We start from the raw sequence: 18,239 nt of genomic DNA, 5'->3' as shown, positions 1-18,239 counted from the left end.
CAGGGCCGCCTAACGGTCAGCGTTTCAAACGCTCCCGCGCGAGCCGCCTGCCGACCCTCCGCCCGCGGGGCGGGGCCGCCGGAGACAGAGCGCGCGGCCGGGCCGGCAGATGCCCATTGGCTGACGCCCGCTGGATTGACGCATTCGCGCGGCCCGGGCCCGCCCCTATCCCCGCCCCTTCTCTCGGCGCGCGCAGAGGATGCTCCGCATCACCGGCCGTTACAGCCTAACTCTATTGGCTGCCCGCCGCGTCTGTCACCGGCGGAACCCCCCCCGGGCCTTTTACCGACGCGCGGCGGAGGTCGCGCCCTCCGATTAGTCGCCACGCTCGTCGATCGCGGTGGGGGCCCCGCCCCTGAAAGGTGAGTCGCGGACGGCCTCAGCAGCGCGCTCTCATTGGCTGTGCCAGCGCGGGGGGCGTGCGGGGTGGGCGGGGCTCCCGGCGTCCCCTTTGTGTGGGCACCAGTCGCCGGCCGAGCTGTGGAGGAGCCGTAGCCGCCATTTTGTGCGTGCCTGTGTTTTCCCCTCCTTCACCCCCCCCCCCCCCCACCGCGGGAGCGGCGGCAGCCGGGACGCCCCGTCTCTTCTGCTGGTCAGGTGAGGCGAAGCGAAGGCCTCGGGCCAGGCTGAGGGAGGCATCGCCGGCGGCTGCCGCAGCCGTGAGGTCGCGCCGTTCGCCGCAAGCGAGGGGGAAGCAAGCGGCAAGACGGAGAAGGGGGGGAAAAAACCTTCGGAGCTGCCCCCCAACAGGAGGAGGAGTCTCGGCGCCAGGCCCAGGCGCAGCCCCGGCACCGGCGGCGGCATGGAGAACTCGCAGCTATGCAAGCTGTTCATCGGCGGCCTGAACGTGCAGACCACGGAGGCCGGGCTGCGGGAGCACTTCGCGGCCTACGGTACCCTCACCGACTGCGTGGTCGTGCTCAACCCGCAGACCAAACGCTCCCGCTGCTTCGGCTTCGTCACCTACTCGGCGGTGGAGGAGGCCGACGCCGCCATGGCCGCCTCCCCCCACGCTGTGGATGGGAACGCGGTGGAGCTGAAGCGGGCCGTGTCCCGGGAGGACTCGGCCAAACCGGGGGCCCACGCTAAGGTGAAGAAGCTCTTTGTGGGCGGTCTCAAAGGGGACGTAGGCGAAGGGGACCTGGTGCAGCACTTCAGCCAGTTCGGCCCCGTGGAGAAGGCAGAGATCATCGCCGACAAACAGAGCGGGAAGAAGCGCGGCTTCGGCTTCGTCTATTTCCAGAACCACGATGCCGCCGACAAGGCGGCCGTGGTCAAGTTCCATCCGATTCAGGGCCACCGCGTGGAGGTCAAGAAAGCCGTGCCCAAGGAGGACATCCAGTCGGGCGGCGGGGGCGGCGGCTCCTCCAGGCCCTCCCGGGGAGGCAGAGGAGGAGGAAGGGGTCGGGGCGGCGGCGGATCCGGTAACCGGGATCACAACGGCCTTTCCAAAGGAGGCGGCGGATACAACAGCTACGGCGGCTACGGCGGAGGAGGTGGCGGCGGCGGTGGTTACGGCTCCTATGGCAGCGGCTCCTACGGAGGCGGCGGCGGAGGGGGAGGCGGCGACTACGGCAACGGGTACGGCGGGTTCGGCAGCTACAGCCAGCACCAGTCCTCCTACGGCCCCATGAAGAGCGGCGGAGGAGGTGGCGGAGGGGGCGGCAACTGGGGGGGCCGCAGTAACAGTGGACCGTACAGAGGAGGCTATGGTGGGGGAGGCTACGGGGGCGGCTCTTTCTGAGCTGGAGCGCCCATACCCATCGGGGGTGGCGTGGAGAGCCCTCCCTTGGATACGGGGCAGCTTCTAAATGGTTTCTCCCCTCATTCGCCGAAGGGCAGCTCCTTTTAAATGCCTCCCTGCTGTGGGAGCAGCTCCTAAATGCCCCCTGGGGGTCGCCTCTGCTGCCTGTGCCACTTCTTTCTCGCTGAAGATGGACTGGGCCCCACACACACATACTTTGTGTTACAGTCATTGATGGACTCTATTTTTTTATTATTACTTGGACCTTGGTCGTTTTTATACTAGCAACGAAAAATGTCTTGTTTTAATTTGTTTTTTGGGGGTACGGGGTGGGAAGCGTCTTGCTGATCTGGAGTAAAAACTGGGGAGGGTTACAGGGGAATTTCCTTTGTTGTAAGGACTCGATACCTGGCTACTACATTTTTTTCTACAAAATCTACTCGGATCCCATGACTGAAATTAACATTTCTGTAAAGGAGGAAAAAAAAAATCGTTTTTACATTTTTTATTTTTTAAATAAATCATTGTGTTCATTGACCTTTACATGTCTAATTTTTTTTCCTAGGATCCATTCCGTACGGTTTTAAGGCTTTTCTAGGTTTGAAGCAAGTGTTCCTCTGCTTTCAAATCTCTGTGTCCTTAGAGTAAATATTTTATTGCCGGTAAAGGTCCTGATTGACTTTTTTGCTACCCCCCTAGCGGATTTATTGGTTCTCAAACACTCGACAGAGAAATTTTTGAAGTACTAATCCGTGGATGTGGTCTGTTTTTTAAATACTCGTTCTCACTCACGCAGTTTGTGTGCATCCACCATCTTGTACTAGGCAGTTTGACGTGCTGACATGGTTGGTCAATTTTTTCTATAGGACTTTTCCATCTAAGTATGTACTGTGTAGTTTTGAAGAAATAGTTTGTGTTAAGCATGTGCTTCATTCATATAAAATGTTCAAAATTTCCGATTGCTTAGTTTCAAGTCCTCTTATCGGTTTGTCTGTGTATGATTCCTTCCAGGAAAGGGTCGACATTAATCCCTTCTATTAAAGGCATACTTGTTTTTCATAGTACCGGGTTAACAGACTTTTCACTCTGAACTATTGTCCTTCGTTAAAGTTCCCCGAGAATCTCCCGCAGCACCATCTACCGACAGGATGGCAGCCCCCTTGCTGCAGGCTTCATTACAGCAGGAGTAAAATTGGTTTGCTAACAATTGTATTAGACTTCTGAAAGTTATTTTATGCCACTAGATGACTGGTGTAGAGTGCAATGACATCTGCATGTGAATAAAGATGGGCTCCATGAGTATTGACTGGAAAAAAGGAATGGATTTGCAATACCTGCCTCAGCACGTTTTAATAATTGCAATTGCCCATATTTCAGAAAAGTTGATAATCTAAACTATGTGGGCAAAGTGCTATTGAGCCAGCTAAGTGTACCAGTAACATAGGTGCCAGTTGTAAAGCAAAAATATCTGTGTAGTCTGCTTGATTAACAAATGTATATTTGTAGCCCTTTCACGCAATAGAATTAAAGTTTGTTGTTTATTGAAAAGCATAATGTTTTAGGGGAAAACTGCCTTCCTGCATAGAAATATAGAATAGCAACGTTTATGGGTTTATGGATATCAAATAAAGATTTGAATTCCTTATATGCTTGAGTGAGAGTATGTATGATACGGGGCATGGATTTAAAAAGTACAAGGTTATTCTGACTTCAGGTTTCTAAGCGCTTAGTCTTTAATGCTGATGCTTTATGGGATTGCATCTTAAAAGCTGATTTTTTTGCTTTGCTCCAGATATGCAAGGTATTAGGCATATAACTCCCACTGATTCCAATGGAAGGTAAAAGTCTAGGGCTTTGTGCTTCTGGGCTGAAGGATTTCATGTGAAATTTCAAGGTATTGTCAGCCTTTGATGTCAATCTAACCGGATGCTGATTTTAGTTGAAATGAGTCTTTTTGTTGCTATTAGAAGTAAAACTAGCATCAGCTTAACTGCCCGTGTAAGCGTATATAAATGGGACAACCTTTTGGTATTGTCAGGATTTAAACCAAGACCCAAGTTTCCTCTTGATTGTGATAACTTACGGCTCTTAGAGCGAAACTGGTTCTCTTTGGCTTAGCGTTTATAAATAGGTTCCAAGTAACTTGCTATTTGCAATTATATTGTAATTTTTTTATCACAAAAGCTTGTGGGCCTCTGTTGTGAACCAGTATCACTGATAACGTTGTTGAAGCGCAAGTCATTTCAGAGAAGTATTTGTAAGACACTGCGAGTACCAGCTCTTGTTGGTGGATAGCTTCAGGTGGTTGGTTTTATTTCAGTTCACTGGCCTTGAGTTTTTTTACTTTACCGTTGCACTTTAAAACCACGTTGGACAGACATCCTCGAACTTCACTTGAAGCGCAGCTTTCCTTTTCGTAGCCAAAATGAACTACTGAGTTGTAGGTCTTGTGTTAGTTTGGGCGTTTGATTTAGTCCCTTGCAATGGTGAGTCGCCTTAACCTTATCAAGGGACAGCCTGGTTTTGGAAGAAATAGTTAAATTCACTTCTGTGATGTGGTTTGTCATTTGAATTGGGAAGGTAAAGATTTGTGCACCAGCTATAGCTTTATCGTATTCAAATGTTATGTGCCATGAAAGAATATGTTACTACAAACAAGTAGGTTTTTGTTACAAAGTGACTTCATTGTGTGAAATCTGATTGTTTTGCCAAGCTATAGCTTGATTTTGAGAATTGTTGTACTGAAACATGCTGTTTGATTATCTGTACATAGTAGTCCTCTTGTAGGACTAATAACTTCTAGAATAAAAAGTAGAACCCAGAAACTGCACCTGCATTAGGGAGTGTGCTACCTAATTTCTCTCTCAAAAGACTGTTACTGGTCTTAACATGGTTCTGTAGTCAGTGTCCTGAGTAGGTGGGACTTGCTCTGCTCTGACCTCCTGTCTTTTGGGAGCAAGAACTTCCTTGTGGCAATGCAGGTAATGTTTGAGAGGCTTGTGTAAGCACCTGTTTGATGCTAGGATGTACTGTGGAATATGGAAAGAGATGCAAATCTGTATTGGACAGCATTAAAGATACAGTGACTTAGACTTGCTTTGAATATAAACCTGTTTCTAGTACAGTTCCCAATAAACAGAAGAGATTTCTTGCTAAAGCTTTGTTTATGGATTTAATGCTATTTAGTCATTTCCTGAGCCCGCGTAGATTTGTCTGCATAGAGGTGCATGGGAACTAAGATAAAATGAAGTATATAGCTGGTGTGTAAATACAGAAATTTGTGACTGTACAGTCACTCGAGGAGATGGTCACAGAGATAGAAATAAAGTAACTTTAGTTTGTAGTTTAGTTCTGAAGTCTGTGTGTCTGAAATTATCTCAGTAATTGCCTTCTGTTCAGGAATGAATGCTGGATTGTGTTGGTTTCACCTGTGCGAAATAGGAAGTGAGAGCAATTACTTTCAGCATTTAATAATGAAAGTAAAAGTGCAGTAGTTTCTTAAAACACAGATATTCTTTTTATTTTTGTAACTGCATGAACAAAAAAATTCCATAAGACAAAGCTTTTCAGAGGTTACAGTATCACAGCATAGCTCCGCGTGTTGTGATGTGTTCACAGTTTAAGAGTAATGGGTATTTGTGTCTACTCTAAAGTATAATTTGTTCTTGATTCTGCTTGTGTGACTTGTAAATTTTATTTGGCTAATAAAATTTAGCCTAACATACACTTTTATAATACTGATGGTTACTGCATTAAATGTGCTGAACCCCTGTATATGTAATGAATTGATGCTTGCACAAATCAGTGGAAGTATCTCTCACTTGTTTATTTTAACATCAGGTGATGAAAAGGCAGTTTAGAACAGCAGTAACAGCTGAAGCAGCTTTGATTGCAGTAAATCTCTGGATCACTGAATGCATTACAGCTGTGGCAGACTTGCAAAATGAAAGCTGCGCCTTGCCCCGCAGGCCTGTGTGGAGTACTTAGGTGGACAGTCTTTACCCTCCAGGATTGAGTTAGCTGTTGGATTTGTGTTGTGTGTTGAAATAGCCACAAGCGGCGCGGCTGCGGTGCTGGCTCTTGGACTCCCGGGTCCGCGTACAGGAGCGCAGACCTGCTGGGAGGCCAGTGGCGGGCGCAGCAGGGGCACTGGCAGGAGGTGCACTTGAACTCTGTCAGATTCTTTGTGCTCACATGCTTAATGATCAATGAAGCCAAAATATTTAAGATGGTTAAAAATGTAATTTGAAGTTCTCAAATGCTTTATGGTGTTCTTCCGCCACTCCCCTTAGATCCCTTCTGTAAAGCAAATTTTGCTTTAATTGAGCATGGGAAGACCTAAGTGGATAGCGTAGGTCAGAACACTGGTTTATTATCCTGCCTTGTCAGCTGATACTGTTGTCGTAATATAATGGCATTCCTTTTGCTGCTGAAAAGGGTCTGAGCCTGAGTGGTGCTGAGGGCCCTGAGCTCCCATTCAAGTCTGAAAATAGAGCAGCTTCTTTTTTCCGCGTCCCTCAGGACGTTCCCTCTAAAATACAAAAGTTTGGTTTAAATTGTTAATCTCTGAAAAACAAAACTGAAGGACATCCCCCTGATATGCACCCAGTAAACAAAACCGGTGCATTTTGTGAGGATGGGATTCTGCTCCTACAGTCTGTGTGATGATTGGTTTTCTAATAGAAGGTAGCTTACCCAAGCCTTTTAAAAAGGATTGCTTGTCCTGTAGTCGCTGTTCCAGGTTAGTGTTTATCACGTAATCAATGGTTTGTACCATGTGTGCGTGGTATACATTGGTACGGTCCTCTGCTTTCTAAGCTATCTAATAGGAAGAAGGCGTTTCCGATATGTTTTTCCAACTATGTGTCTATATATAATACACTGAATTAATATTACATGATTGAAAGTGTAACCCCCAAAATTTCAGTCTTTCACCTTAACCAGAGGTGTAGTTTACAAAACAATGGGTTATTTAATACTTTTTGCATAACTGATTCTGTGATCTGGTGTATGCATCCCCTAAAGATGAGTTTTCTGCTTGTTATTTTTGTATTGCTGAAATGAATAAAACAGTTACATCCCTGCTTCACTTTAAAATGTATTTCACAATGCAAGCATGCCGTAAGGAGTTTTGAGCTAGCCTGAACAAGCACTATTTGCTTTTGTTGATGGGCTTTTTTTAGGTCTCCTATTGAAGTATTTCTACTCTATTATTTCTAGTATGTGCATGTATCTGCACACACATGCACTACCTCTACTTCTACTTTTAATGAGTATCTGTACTGTAATGTAAGTACTACTATTGGTGGGCGTCTTATAACAAGGTGAAAGTCTTTCTGCTGTATATCTTTACCTAGGAATTTTCTATCATTTACCTGCATACTAGGACTTGTAAAGGGGCTGATGGAGTTGGGTGCTTTCTCCTTGATGTTCCTAGTCTTTTTGCCTTCTCTGCTCCCAGCACCCTTCTCGATTTCTGTTATATATAAAGGGGAGGAAATATACAGTCCACTTTTGAACTGATACCTCCTGTTTGTATGGTTCTAAGTGTTTTAATCATATCTATATTCCCCTTAAAAACATCTAACTCATCTTGGGGAAAATGGGTGGTGGGAATACTGAAAGAGCGGGGGTTGCAAAGCTGTAGTTTGGTACAGGAGAGACATTCTTCAGATTCTTGTATTTCCTGTAGTTCTCCTATCTACTGAGTAGGCTGAACAGTTAGAGAGATGGAATGCTTCAGGTCTAGGCTGTAGCAAAAAACAAAGGGAAAAAAAGGCATAAAAAAATAAATTTTAAGTACTGTTCTCTGTCCTTGGTTCAGCCTTTGCCAGCGGGAGTCCTAAACTAAGAGTTGCAACAGCATTTTCTTAAGTACTTTCTCAGTGCGGTTGATCTTGGCGTAACTCTATTTTTTGCTAGAAGTCCGTTAGCCAAAGCGGCAGTGTTGCCTATTGCTATTATAGAAAGCATCAAGCTTAGAGCGCTGGCGATTCTCAGATTGTCAGCCATGCAAGTAACCAAAGCTGCTTAACTTTGAAAACTAGATGTCAAGCCCAGTCAGACTAATGATGCCATCTGTCTGAGGTATCTGGATATTAACCATCTTAATATCTGATGGATAGAGTTTTATTTCTGAATGCTTTCACAAATGGAAAATATACAGATTTGGAAAGAACAGCTCTTCCTCAAAAAAAAAAAATCAAACTATGCTATGCAGAGCTGTGAATAACTTTGATACATATTACATTCATTAAACTATAAATATCTCTTTTCATGTGTGATGCAGTAAGAAATTGATGCCAATTTAGAAAGGGATTAAGTTTCTGGCTGGAAATGTGTCAAGATGCACATTCACTCACTACCATCAAAGTACAAATCACTGATGAACATCGCAGAAAAATGCCTTAGAAGCAGAATGAGCTGATGAATCTGAAAATACTTCGATTGTTCAACTGCTGCTTTGTACCGTATAACTGCTAACTAGTGTGCCTCACGGGAGCCCTCTTCTCACTGGAAATCGTGTTTTGAATTGAAAGGCATGCAAAGCCACACATCTGAAAATACGCTGTTAGTCTGTAATCCAGTCAATATAAATGATGAATATCATCTCAGTCTCTTCTGTGACTTCTGTAACTTTTGCTGCTTTCTGTGGTTTTACAACGGATTTTTTTCCATTTTGTAAAAATTTTGCGTTCCACAAAATCCTGGAGGGAAGGACGTATGAGTCCAGGGACTGCAGGCACTGATGGGAGGAAGAAAGGTCAGGAGTCTAGTCCCTGTTTCCAGCATCGGCTTGGATTAAAGCATTGCTGGATGAAATACATGAGTAGTGTTTGGGACCAGAAATTCATGCTCTTTTTACTTGTTCTCTTTCTCTGTGGATTAGTAATTTTGTTTTCTTTGCTGCAGCTTCAGTGGAAAGCCTTCCTCTCCCAACCACACACCCTGATGAACAAATCAGAAACAGCATGGGCAGTACATGGCCCTGGGGGGAGGCTGTGCTTACCTGGCTGTTGTATAAAGGCACAGCACTATCAGCTGTGTTTTGAAATAGTTTACTCCTATTTCATCCTCCAGGTCCCCTCCCTCCCGAAAAGGGATGTCCTCTGGTTTTGGGCTCACTGACTGCTTCTTGCCTGGGTTGCAGAGTTGTGGAAGATTCCTGATGCTAATTTCCCAATTATCTCTGTGTGGTTTTCTAATACCTTTTCAGGTTTTAGTTATCTTTTAAGTGTACTGGGTAACAAATTTGGCCAAAGTCCTTCACTCTGTTATTTCATTTGGGCTTGTTTCATGGGTTTTTTCCACCACTGCTGGAATAATGCTCCATTTACTGGAGTGAGCTTCTTTGAGTCCTGTCTGATTGCAATTTCAGGTCTTCTCCCCTTGAGATCACTACTCGACTGCAGGGTGGTTGTAGTGCAATTGCTAATGCCCCTTGCATAGAATATTTAGCAAAGTTCAACCTGCAGGTGAAGCAATGCTAACTTTCTACTGTTATTTTCACAGAGACTCCCCAGGAGCATAAGGGTGGGTTTCAAGCCTAACCTGGTGTGAATCGCTGTGCCTTTTTCCCTTTTGGCCCACCCATCCATTATTTTCTGCCATTTTAAATTCAGTCAAATTATTTTTTCTGTAATTATATAATTCAGAAGTTATGGGAGTTCTTTTATTCACCCAGCACCAGCTAGAATCTGGGTTTCCGCTCTGTGGTATCAATGTTACTTTTAAAGCCTCTGAGGCATGAGATTGGTGATGAATCAGCACCACGTTTGTTTTAGAAATGTTAAATTGGGCTTGTGTGTAGCTGGTGGCAATGGGGAGCTCTGGTTTTGTGTGTACTGGTGAGTCAGCTAGGAGGGAGTTGAGACACTGCCTGTGGAAGGAAGGTTGGGAAGGAAGAGCTGAGCTGGGCTGGTTTTATTGCTCTAGGGCAAAACTTTTGCAACAAGCTGGTGCCACGCACGCTTTAATGCCTTCTCAAAGTGTGTTTTCATTCTCCCTCATAGGGTGCACTTCTGTGTGGAGAGAGAGGATGGGAAAGCTGAGCCCTGAAAAGCATACCACGGAAGTCTGGTAAGTGAACAGAAACCCGAGCTGAGCCCACTCTGAATATGCTATGGAGATTGAGCAGAAAAAGGTGTTTGCACAGAAAATACCATGCAGGATAATGAAGGAAAGGTGTTATCTGCCAGAAGGACGTGCTGAATGAGACAGGTTTTTCTGTTCAGGTAAAAACATGCCTGCAGAAACAATCTTGCCTAAATTTTCATATGTGGTAGCTGTGTGATTTACTCATTTGTGTCAGTGTTGCAGCAGATTGTGTACGGTGCTAGGGCGGTGGGCTGTGTTGCTTGGCTTTTGCAAGGAACACAAAATCGTGAAATATGTTGAAGAATTTCAAGAAGAAAGCAAGGCAATGAGTGTACAAGGAGTAATAGTAAAGAGACTTGGGTTGGGGTGGTGGGATCCTGAATGAGAATAGGTTTGTTTATGCTGGTCTCTCAGATTTACTGTATACAAATATTAATTAAGCCATACAACACCTTTATGAAGCGTATGGGTAGTTTCCCCTTATTACAGAAGGTGGTAGTAGAAGCATTAAGGGATGTATTATGAAGACAAAGAATCACATTAAAATGGTATCTTAACACTTAAGCAAAAATTTTTGAGGAAAAAAAATCCCACATTTTGGACCATAGCATAAACTGTTTCTCACGTCCGTGTGTTCAGCCTGTAGCAAGAACTGTACACCTCAGCAGGTGCAGAAGTGGGAGTCAAAACTAAGAACTCATGAGGCAGAGACACTCGCTAGTGTTTAGGCATCTGAACACTGGCCTTTGCCTTTGTTCCAGTGCCCACAACAGTTGTTTATACAGCTTTCTTCCTGAATGTTAATTTTTCCTTTTGAGCGCTCAATTCTAAGCCATAAAATCTTCCAGCAAGTTTCTCATAAATCACAGAATCCCAGACTGGTGGGGGTTGGAAGGGGCCTCTGGAGATCATCCTGTCCACCGCCCTGCTGAGCAGGCACCCCCAGAGCAGGGGCACAGGGCCGCGTCCAGGCGGGGGGTGAATGTCTCCAGGGAAGGGACCCCACAGCCTCTCTGGGCAGCCTGTGCCCCTGCTCTGGCACCCGCACAGGGAAGGGGTTTGTCCTCATGTTCAGGTGGAACTTCCTTCACCGCAATGACTGCAGGGTGGGAAGTCTGTGTTTCTGACATAGCTGACTGCGGGTGACAGCAATGGCTTATGCTACAGGAAAGAGTAAGGAGGAGCAGGAAGAACATTTTCAGCTGATCTGTTACTGCAGTGATGAGCGAGCAATAGAATGGCTTACGCCCCAGAAATCACAGCCTGGGGGGTGCAGATGGCCTGGGGTTACTATTCTAAAGCTGGTAACGCTATGATGAAACTATTGGAGTAAACCCACTATTTTTATAGGAATGGTGATTTATGTTAAAGATTAAAAGAAAACATTTCATACGCCCCGATTTTGCCGGCCTGTGGCAGACAGGAGTGTGCAAGTGGGACATCTACCAGCAGAGGGCAACAGTCCCGGAGGCTGGAGGTGCTGGTAGCTACTGCAGCATTTCCGATGGGGATCAGGATCCTGGTGAGGGGAGACTGCTGGGGTGGATGCCCCAGCCCCCTCTGCTCTGCAAATTACATGCTTCAGAAAACAGTGCTTCAGTGGGAGTCTCTTACCTCTTAAGCTTCAGCTGCCAAAGCATCACCGATTCCACCTCTGGGAAGGTCCCTGCCTAGAAGGTCTCCTCGAGCTTCCTTTGAACCATGTGTTAACTTGGATGCCTGTGAGTTGCTATAATAGCTGAATTTTAGCTGCTGTTTTGGTTTAGTTATGTGAAACCAATATAGCATGCTCTAAATGCTAGCAGTGGCTAGGCAACAGATACCTCCAGGACTTCTCTGCCAAGGCACCTTGCCCCGTGCTCCAGGTCCATTGCGAGTCAGTGCGGTTCCGAGTGTCACCTCCAAGGGACTTCAGTTAGCCACTGAGATACCAAGACATCTATTTCAGTAGATACTTTTCACTGTTTTTCTTATATTAGTTTTCTTAGTGGACCTTTTCCCAGAAAATTTATGGTCTAAATACAGATCTATCTAAATTATTATTTACTTAATTAGAATCCCAGAATAATTTTAATTGGCAGGGACTTCTGGAGGTGATCCGGTTCAAACATCCCTCAAAGCAGGACCAGCTTCAGGGTTAGATCAGGTTGTTCACTCAGATTATCTATCTATATCTCTCTCTCTCAAATAAGTTTGTAAGATTGAGACATATGTATCTTTTTAAAAACAGAATGAAAAATAACTTGGGCTGAGAAGACGCAGCCTGGGAAGCTTCCGTGAATGCAGTGTTTTATGTATAACTTTCACAGCTCTTCTATGCAGAAGCCATTGTTTTTTAAGAAAGATGATTACTAATTTGATGGAGGGGATTATACAACTAAAGAAGAGAGCTGCTAAAGATAGCAAATTGCTTATGATACGGATCTCTGGAACCTGTATATCGGTATATACCTGAAAACAGGTATATACAGAGGAGTAAAGGGTCCCGACTCATGGCTTGCGCTGTATTTAAACTGTATGATCCTGTGATTTGTGGCTCTTGCAGTTTGCCTTGCAGAGCCAGGAAGGGTTGGGGTTTTTTTTGTGCCTTGATGCAGTTTGCTTTCTGCTGGGTTTTGGGGAGGGGGCTCTTTCTGGCTTCTGCTGAAGCTGTGGAGATTGACAGGGTGTTTTCCAAGCATCTCGGGGCTCTTCATAGAATTAAATTCTTGGAAGAACTCCATATGCTTCACTTACAACCTCAGGTTAAACCTGCTGCCAGATGTTGGGCTGGGAGAGTTTTGAATCAGATTGGCAGGGGTTGTTTCTATTCCCTCCCTTCCTGGCATTTTTACTGAAGAAATTCCTTGCTGTCATAGGGACACTGGTAATGCTTTGAACTTTCTTCATTTCTCCCTATGGCTCGCTAGAGCTGGGGGGTTTGGTCTTTCACTGTAGATCTGAAGCTTGTTGCAGGAGTCTGGAAGGCTTTGGTGTGCCAAGGGATAGTGGTACTGGCTGGACCAGGCATTCCGTGGACCTTCCTGCTCTGTGATAGAAGGTAGATTAGATGTAGGAGGTTGGGACTAGGAATTTTTGAAAGAGGCTGTAAAAATTCCACCCATCAAGTGTTACTAATTCATTTTAAACACCTGCTCTTTCAAGATGTCAATGTTTGTACTTAAAAATGAGCAAGAAATTTTTGTATTGGGGTTGTTACCCAGTCAGGATTATTTTGCAAGGCTGCTATAAAGATAATCTCTGATTACTGGCACATGCCTTTGTCCCACCCCAGCAATAATTATTCACTGGTTTGCTCTTGTCTGTTACTGGGATTTACCTTTCAGTGGTTGCTATAGGCACCTGTAGGGTCTGGTGGGGCAAAGCACTTAAGAAGGTATTGCTGGTTTGGTTCGACCTCGATGCCTAGTTCCTAGGTTGGCAGAAGTGGGATACAGATTATTTTTTTTTTAATGGTGAAAGCCAAATATTTTCATATTTAAAAACTATGTGTTAATAAAAATACACAGGTACTTGGCAGCAATTTCAGGACCTGCTCTTGTACCTGGACTTTTTAAGATTACTGAGGGACTTACTTAATGGAAACAAGTTCCAGCCCTTGTTTACTAGATAAAGTCTAGTATTTTTAGGATAGTTACCTTTTCTTTGGTTTGAACTCTAGTGTCTTGCGGTTTTGCATGTTGTGTATCAAGAGTGTAAGACTGAATGGACGCTAGGGAAATACCTGAGGATCTGGATGTGTTAAACCAATAGTTTAACAGGATTCTCAAAGGAAAATGCAGGAATCATTTCCTTTTGCCAGAATCCTGTGTGAGGTTTGACTCCATGGCTTTATCTGTATTTCTTCTGTTTGTGAGGAGGCTGCCACATGGTGTTTAAACAGCAGGGCTCTGGACTCTCCATCCCCATGAGACTTTGATAAAGTCCTTTAACTTCCAGGTGTGTTAAGTTTTCTTATCTGAAGAACGGGTGTGATGACTAGGTAAGATTCAAAACGAGCTTTTGAAACCTCAAACGGAAGGTGCCGTAGCATCTGTTCAATCATCATTGCAGATACATTTTAAAAGGTGTGTGAAACTTAGGTTGCTAAGGAGGAGGATTTGAGGAGAAAAGTAGAAGAGTGAGGTGGTTTTATTTACAAAAGAGATGGAGCGGCATCTCACAAGAGAAATCTCTCGATACTTCTACTTATCTCTTTCCTCTGCACAAGAACATTTTGTGAGTGTAAGAGTAATGAAGAAAGCAAACGTTTCTGTCTTTATTATAATTAACCTCTGGGGCCTCATTTATGCAGAATAAGCTTGAGAAAATCTTTTAATAAAGTGAGGAAAAAAATAGAGTTTTAAGTAAAAGGCCCTGCAATGGGATCAATTGGAATAAAAACGGCAAATGTTATTTAGTCTGGTGCTTCAGGCTAAATAGCACCTGCAGTTTAGAAGGGCCCATCTTGCCTACACGGGATGTATTTGGCGTGATGGATTGCATAGAAGGGCAGCAAGATTTTTTATAAGCTGGGGAACTGGAGGCTAGATCCTGCGCTCTGCAGAGGGCGTGGGGAGACCTGGGGGGCTGGGACCCTCTTCCTTGTCAGCAGGCCTGAGCATCACCAGCCCTGTCCCGCCGTCACCCTGCGTGCGGGCTTGACCTTGCGGTCGGTAGCGGGGATTTTCAGTCCGCTAAAACTTTGCTTTAGTCTATCGATTGCGGGGACTGAAGCAGTTACGGGCCAATCGGCTCATCCACCGTCTCCCCGGGGGCCAACTCCCGAGCTGCGGAGGCGACGGCGCCGATGTAAGGACTGAGATCAGCAGCCGGCGGATGGATGGACGGACGGACGGACGGACGGCTGGCTGGCTGGTTGAGGGGACAGGAGCTGCTCCCCGCTCTCTCCCCTCCCGCTGCCCGGTGGGTTCCCGCTCGCCACCATCGCTCCCCGCCTTGGGACGGCTCGGGGCGGTCCATTGACCTATTTTATTCCCCGCTGCCGTAACGGGGGGCCGTGCCGGCGGCGGGACCGGAGCCCGGGCGGTGCGGGGCCGCCCTCCGCAGCTGCAGTTGCCCGGAGACGCTCGCAAGCTCGCCGGGGGAGGAGGCTGCGAGGAGGAGGAGGAGGAAGAGGAGGAGGAGGCGGGGGGCGGTGCGGGCTGCGGCGGCAGTGGCTGCGGCGGGGACGCAGCGCTCCGCTCCCGCAGGAAGCGGCCCGGGGCGGGGGCGGCCGCTCGCAGCCATGCCGGGCCCGGGGCGCTGAGCCTGCCCCCCCCGGCCCCCCGCCGCCCCCCGGGCCCCCCGCCGCCCCGCACAATGGAGGAGGAGAGGTGGGTACCGCCGCCGCCGAGCCTTTGTGTCCGCCCCGCCGCCCGCCGGGGGGGGTGGGTGGGTGAGGGATGGGATGGGGATGCTCTCCGTGGCTGTGCGCAGGCATGCGGGTCGCGGCTTGCGGGGATCCCCCCGCAGTTCCTCCTCCCCATTCCTGCCCGCTTGCAGAAATACCTCCTGCGATGAGCGCCGGCCGCGTTCTTACTAGATGTTGCAATGTCATGGTGACAGGCTGCTTCCCCCCGTGTGCCCGCACCGAGGGAACAGCGGTTTTTCAGGAGAACGTTCTTTATATAGGAATGAGGGGGTCAGGGAGGCGGCCCCCGTGGGTGTTTTCTAAACTCGCTCGTGGGGCAGGAGAGGTGGGCTGGTGTGCTGCGGGGTCCTTCTGTCGGCAAGATGTGCCTCGCAAGTCGCTGGGCTCGGGTCTGCCTTCTATGTTGAACCTCCGGCAGCTGACTTTGTTATGCGGTTGAAGACGTACCCACGGGTATTTCGTGCTTTTCTGGAGTAATGAATGAAAATCTGTAGCGTCTGTGGAGCTTTCAGGGGCCAGTTTACCCGCGCGTGTATGCAGAAGCTGCGCACCGCCCGGGTGGTGCGGCGGGCAGAAGGGGATCCCGTGTCCCCCTTGCACGGTAGCTGGGCCATATATACTTTATTTCCTGCAAGGCAGCTGTTTTGCTCTAAAACCTGTGCGTAGAAGTGCTCGCAGAGTCGACCTAATGCCCGCTGAACACATACGAGATTGTTTCTACGCAGGGATTTCACAGATGCCAGAGAGACACGGTGAGTGTTTCTGCTCTGCCTTCGTTCTGCCTCCCCTCCGTCGGGCTGTCTTTTGCACACCAGAAGCTCCCTTGTACTGCTTCAAACGAAACATTTAAGCTGGTCTGGGGATTTTTTTTTTTTTGTATTAAAAAAAAGCCAAACAAACAAAAAACAGGATATGCTGAGGGCTTCCTTTTGTGCTGGTGGCCTTGCAGGGGGTGGGGGAACAGAGAGGGGGCTTGACCTGCTGGTAGTACTAATTGTCAGGGCTCGACAGAAGTTTTGTTTAAATACGATACATTGAAAAATTAAGCTGGGGGTCAAGCCCCAAATTCTGGAAATTATTCCTCTGTTGAGGGAAAACACTCTCAGCAGCCTGTGGGAGTTGCTGTCGAAGCTCAGAAAGGCAGCTTTCTACCCTTATGTGACTCAATGCTTGCAATTGTTTGTCTATTTAATGTGCAAAACAAAACTTTCAGCCTGCCACATCTCTCTCCAAACTACACTGCAGGGCTCTGCTTCCCATAAGGGTGGGAATGGCCACTTCTGGATATTAACCCAGATATTAATTAATTTCAGGTGCCTTGAAATCTTAGATTGTCATATTAGATGCTTGGCCATGGAATGGGTTTTCCTCCTTTTTTTTCTTTACCTATATATAAATGAGTCTGGTGTGTGAGAAAGTGGCAAGGAGCTGTTTTGATACCCCAGGCTGGGATCATCCTTGGGACTATTACTTATTACCTTTTTTATGGTTACCAGCTATGGTCTCATTTTGACCGAAGGCCTTTTGCTGGGGCAAAAGTCACCAGGAAAGTATCTGGACTGTTTTGCCTCATCCTTTTTTTCCAGACCGTCTGGTTTTACGGCATGAAGGACAGTCCCCATCAGCACGTTCTCTGCCTCTGGAAGTGAGGAATGATTATCCAAGTTGCTGCTTATATTTCTAGTTTTTGGGAAGAGGAAGGTGGGCCTGAACTTGTTGTGGGCAGTAACGATGTGGGGTTTGACTCTTGGCAAGGAAAGCTGGAAATATTCACCTGCCTTCTGGTTCAAAAGGGCACATCATGTGGGAGTGCTCTGAGCAAGTCCTGGAAGGAGGTGTTGAAAAATGACCTTGGTGGGCGAGCACCGTGGGCTGGTTCTGTTCCCATTTTTTTGTCCTTTTGCCCTGCATTTCGACTCAGATCTGTGTCATGCAGATTAGGCCTCAAATTTTACACTCTGTGACTTTCATGACAGCAGACTTCCCCCTGGTTTTTAATGTTACTGCTTTTTCCATTTTTGTAGTCCGTGAGGAGCACGTTATTGATGCTCTCCTCACCTCTGACTCTGGTCCCCAGCCTGCCCGGACTCAAATATCCTGATAACTTGCACATCCGAGTTGTTCAGTGGTATCGCGTGCCCATGTCATTGCACGTGGGCAGAAGCAGCCGGGGCAAGGGAGCTTTAACCTGAAACGTTCACATTTGGCAATAAATTATTTCAGAATCCAGATTTTCTTTTACTGTGCTGATAGGGACTTGCATTTTATGGAGAAATTACATAAGGTTGTATGATTGGGCATGGTACTCTTGTTCTGAATTTGCAAGATTTGTCTGAGATTCAATAGGAAAAAAAACACTGGAATGTTAATTTTTTTGGTTAAAGAATTAAAACACCTGTAATGTTAAGATTATCTTTGAGTGGGGGTAGTCTCTTCATAGTTTGCTTGAAAAATAGAATATTCACCTTTGAAAGCAAACGGTTTTGCCATATTTGAGTTATTTTGTGTTGTTTCCATTACTGTCAGCAAAGACTTTTCTTCTCCAGAGTTCCTGAAGTCTGCTTTTCCCTCAGGTCTCCTTTGATATGAATATCCTTCTGGGGATCTGTTGTATACCAATTGTGTGTTTTTTCTAAGCAAATGTGTCCATATTGATGTAGGCACTGAAAAAAATTAACAGAATAGGAAAAATAATATTGCTATTAAAAAAAAAATCCTTTCCATTATGCTACCTCCCATATGTTTTAATGATAATATGTTTTTCTGAAATCCTCTCAAAATCTCAGTATTTGGATTCCTTCAATCACATTTTTATACTACCTTTCTGAACACCTAAAGACAAATTCAGAAATTGACATTTTTATAAATATGCCATTACACGGACACCTTTTTCTTACTGTGCCTGCCTGACTTGAGGAATAAAACTATTGGGCATAATGTATTTGTGCCATGATTTTGGCCGTTGATTCTAAACAGAGAATTACGCCAGTTAAGGTAAAATGGTTTTTCATTTTGCTAAGACTAAATTAATATTTTGGTCTCCAT

At 46.2% G+C, this 18,239-nt stretch overlaps 2 protein-coding genes across 5 annotated transcripts in view; both read left to right on the top strand.

The window, feature by feature from the left end:
- The first annotated feature begins 278 nt into the window (after nucleotides 1–278).
- KLHL3 (kelch like family member 3) overlaps nucleotides 279–18,239 on the top strand; it is a 64,696-nt gene continuing 46,735 nt past the window's right edge. The window contains exons 1-2 of one of the 4 annotated variants that reach the window (XM_064458365.1): nucleotides 279–362; nucleotides 9,757–9,823. In XM_064458365.1, coding sequence (XP_064314435.1) covers nucleotides 9,783–9,823 — 41 coding nt within the window. In that variant the 5' untranslated portion in view covers nucleotides 279–362; nucleotides 9,757–9,782. Of the gene's footprint in view, nucleotides 363–9,756; nucleotides 9,824–14,970; nucleotides 15,157–18,239 lie in introns of those variants that run through there. The other 3 variants (XM_064458368.1, XM_064458366.1, XM_064458367.1) reach the window with 3 other exon arrangements.
- On the top strand, nucleotides 443–2,282 carry HNRNPA0 (heterogeneous nuclear ribonucleoprotein A0). The gene has a single exon (XM_064458369.1). It carries the CDS (start codon nucleotides 803–805, stop codon nucleotides 1,742–1,744), a length of 942 nt encoding a protein of 313 aa, XP_064314439.1. The 5' UTR covers nucleotides 443–802; the 3' UTR covers nucleotides 1,745–2,282.

Source organism: Phalacrocorax carbo, chromosome 8 (assembly GCF_963921805.1).
Source record: "Phalacrocorax carbo chromosome 8, bPhaCar2.1, whole genome shotgun sequence".
In the NCBI taxonomy this organism is placed as follows: Eukaryota; Metazoa; Chordata; class Aves; order Suliformes; family Phalacrocoracidae; genus Phalacrocorax; species Phalacrocorax carbo.
This window is presented reverse-complemented; position numbering and strand designations above follow the sequence as displayed.

What these genes read in the sequence shown, in the direction of transcription:
- HNRNPA0 (XM_064458369.1), top strand. Translation starts at nt 803, where the DNA reads ATGGAGAACTCGCAGCTATGCAAGCTGTTCATCGGCGGCCTGAACGTG.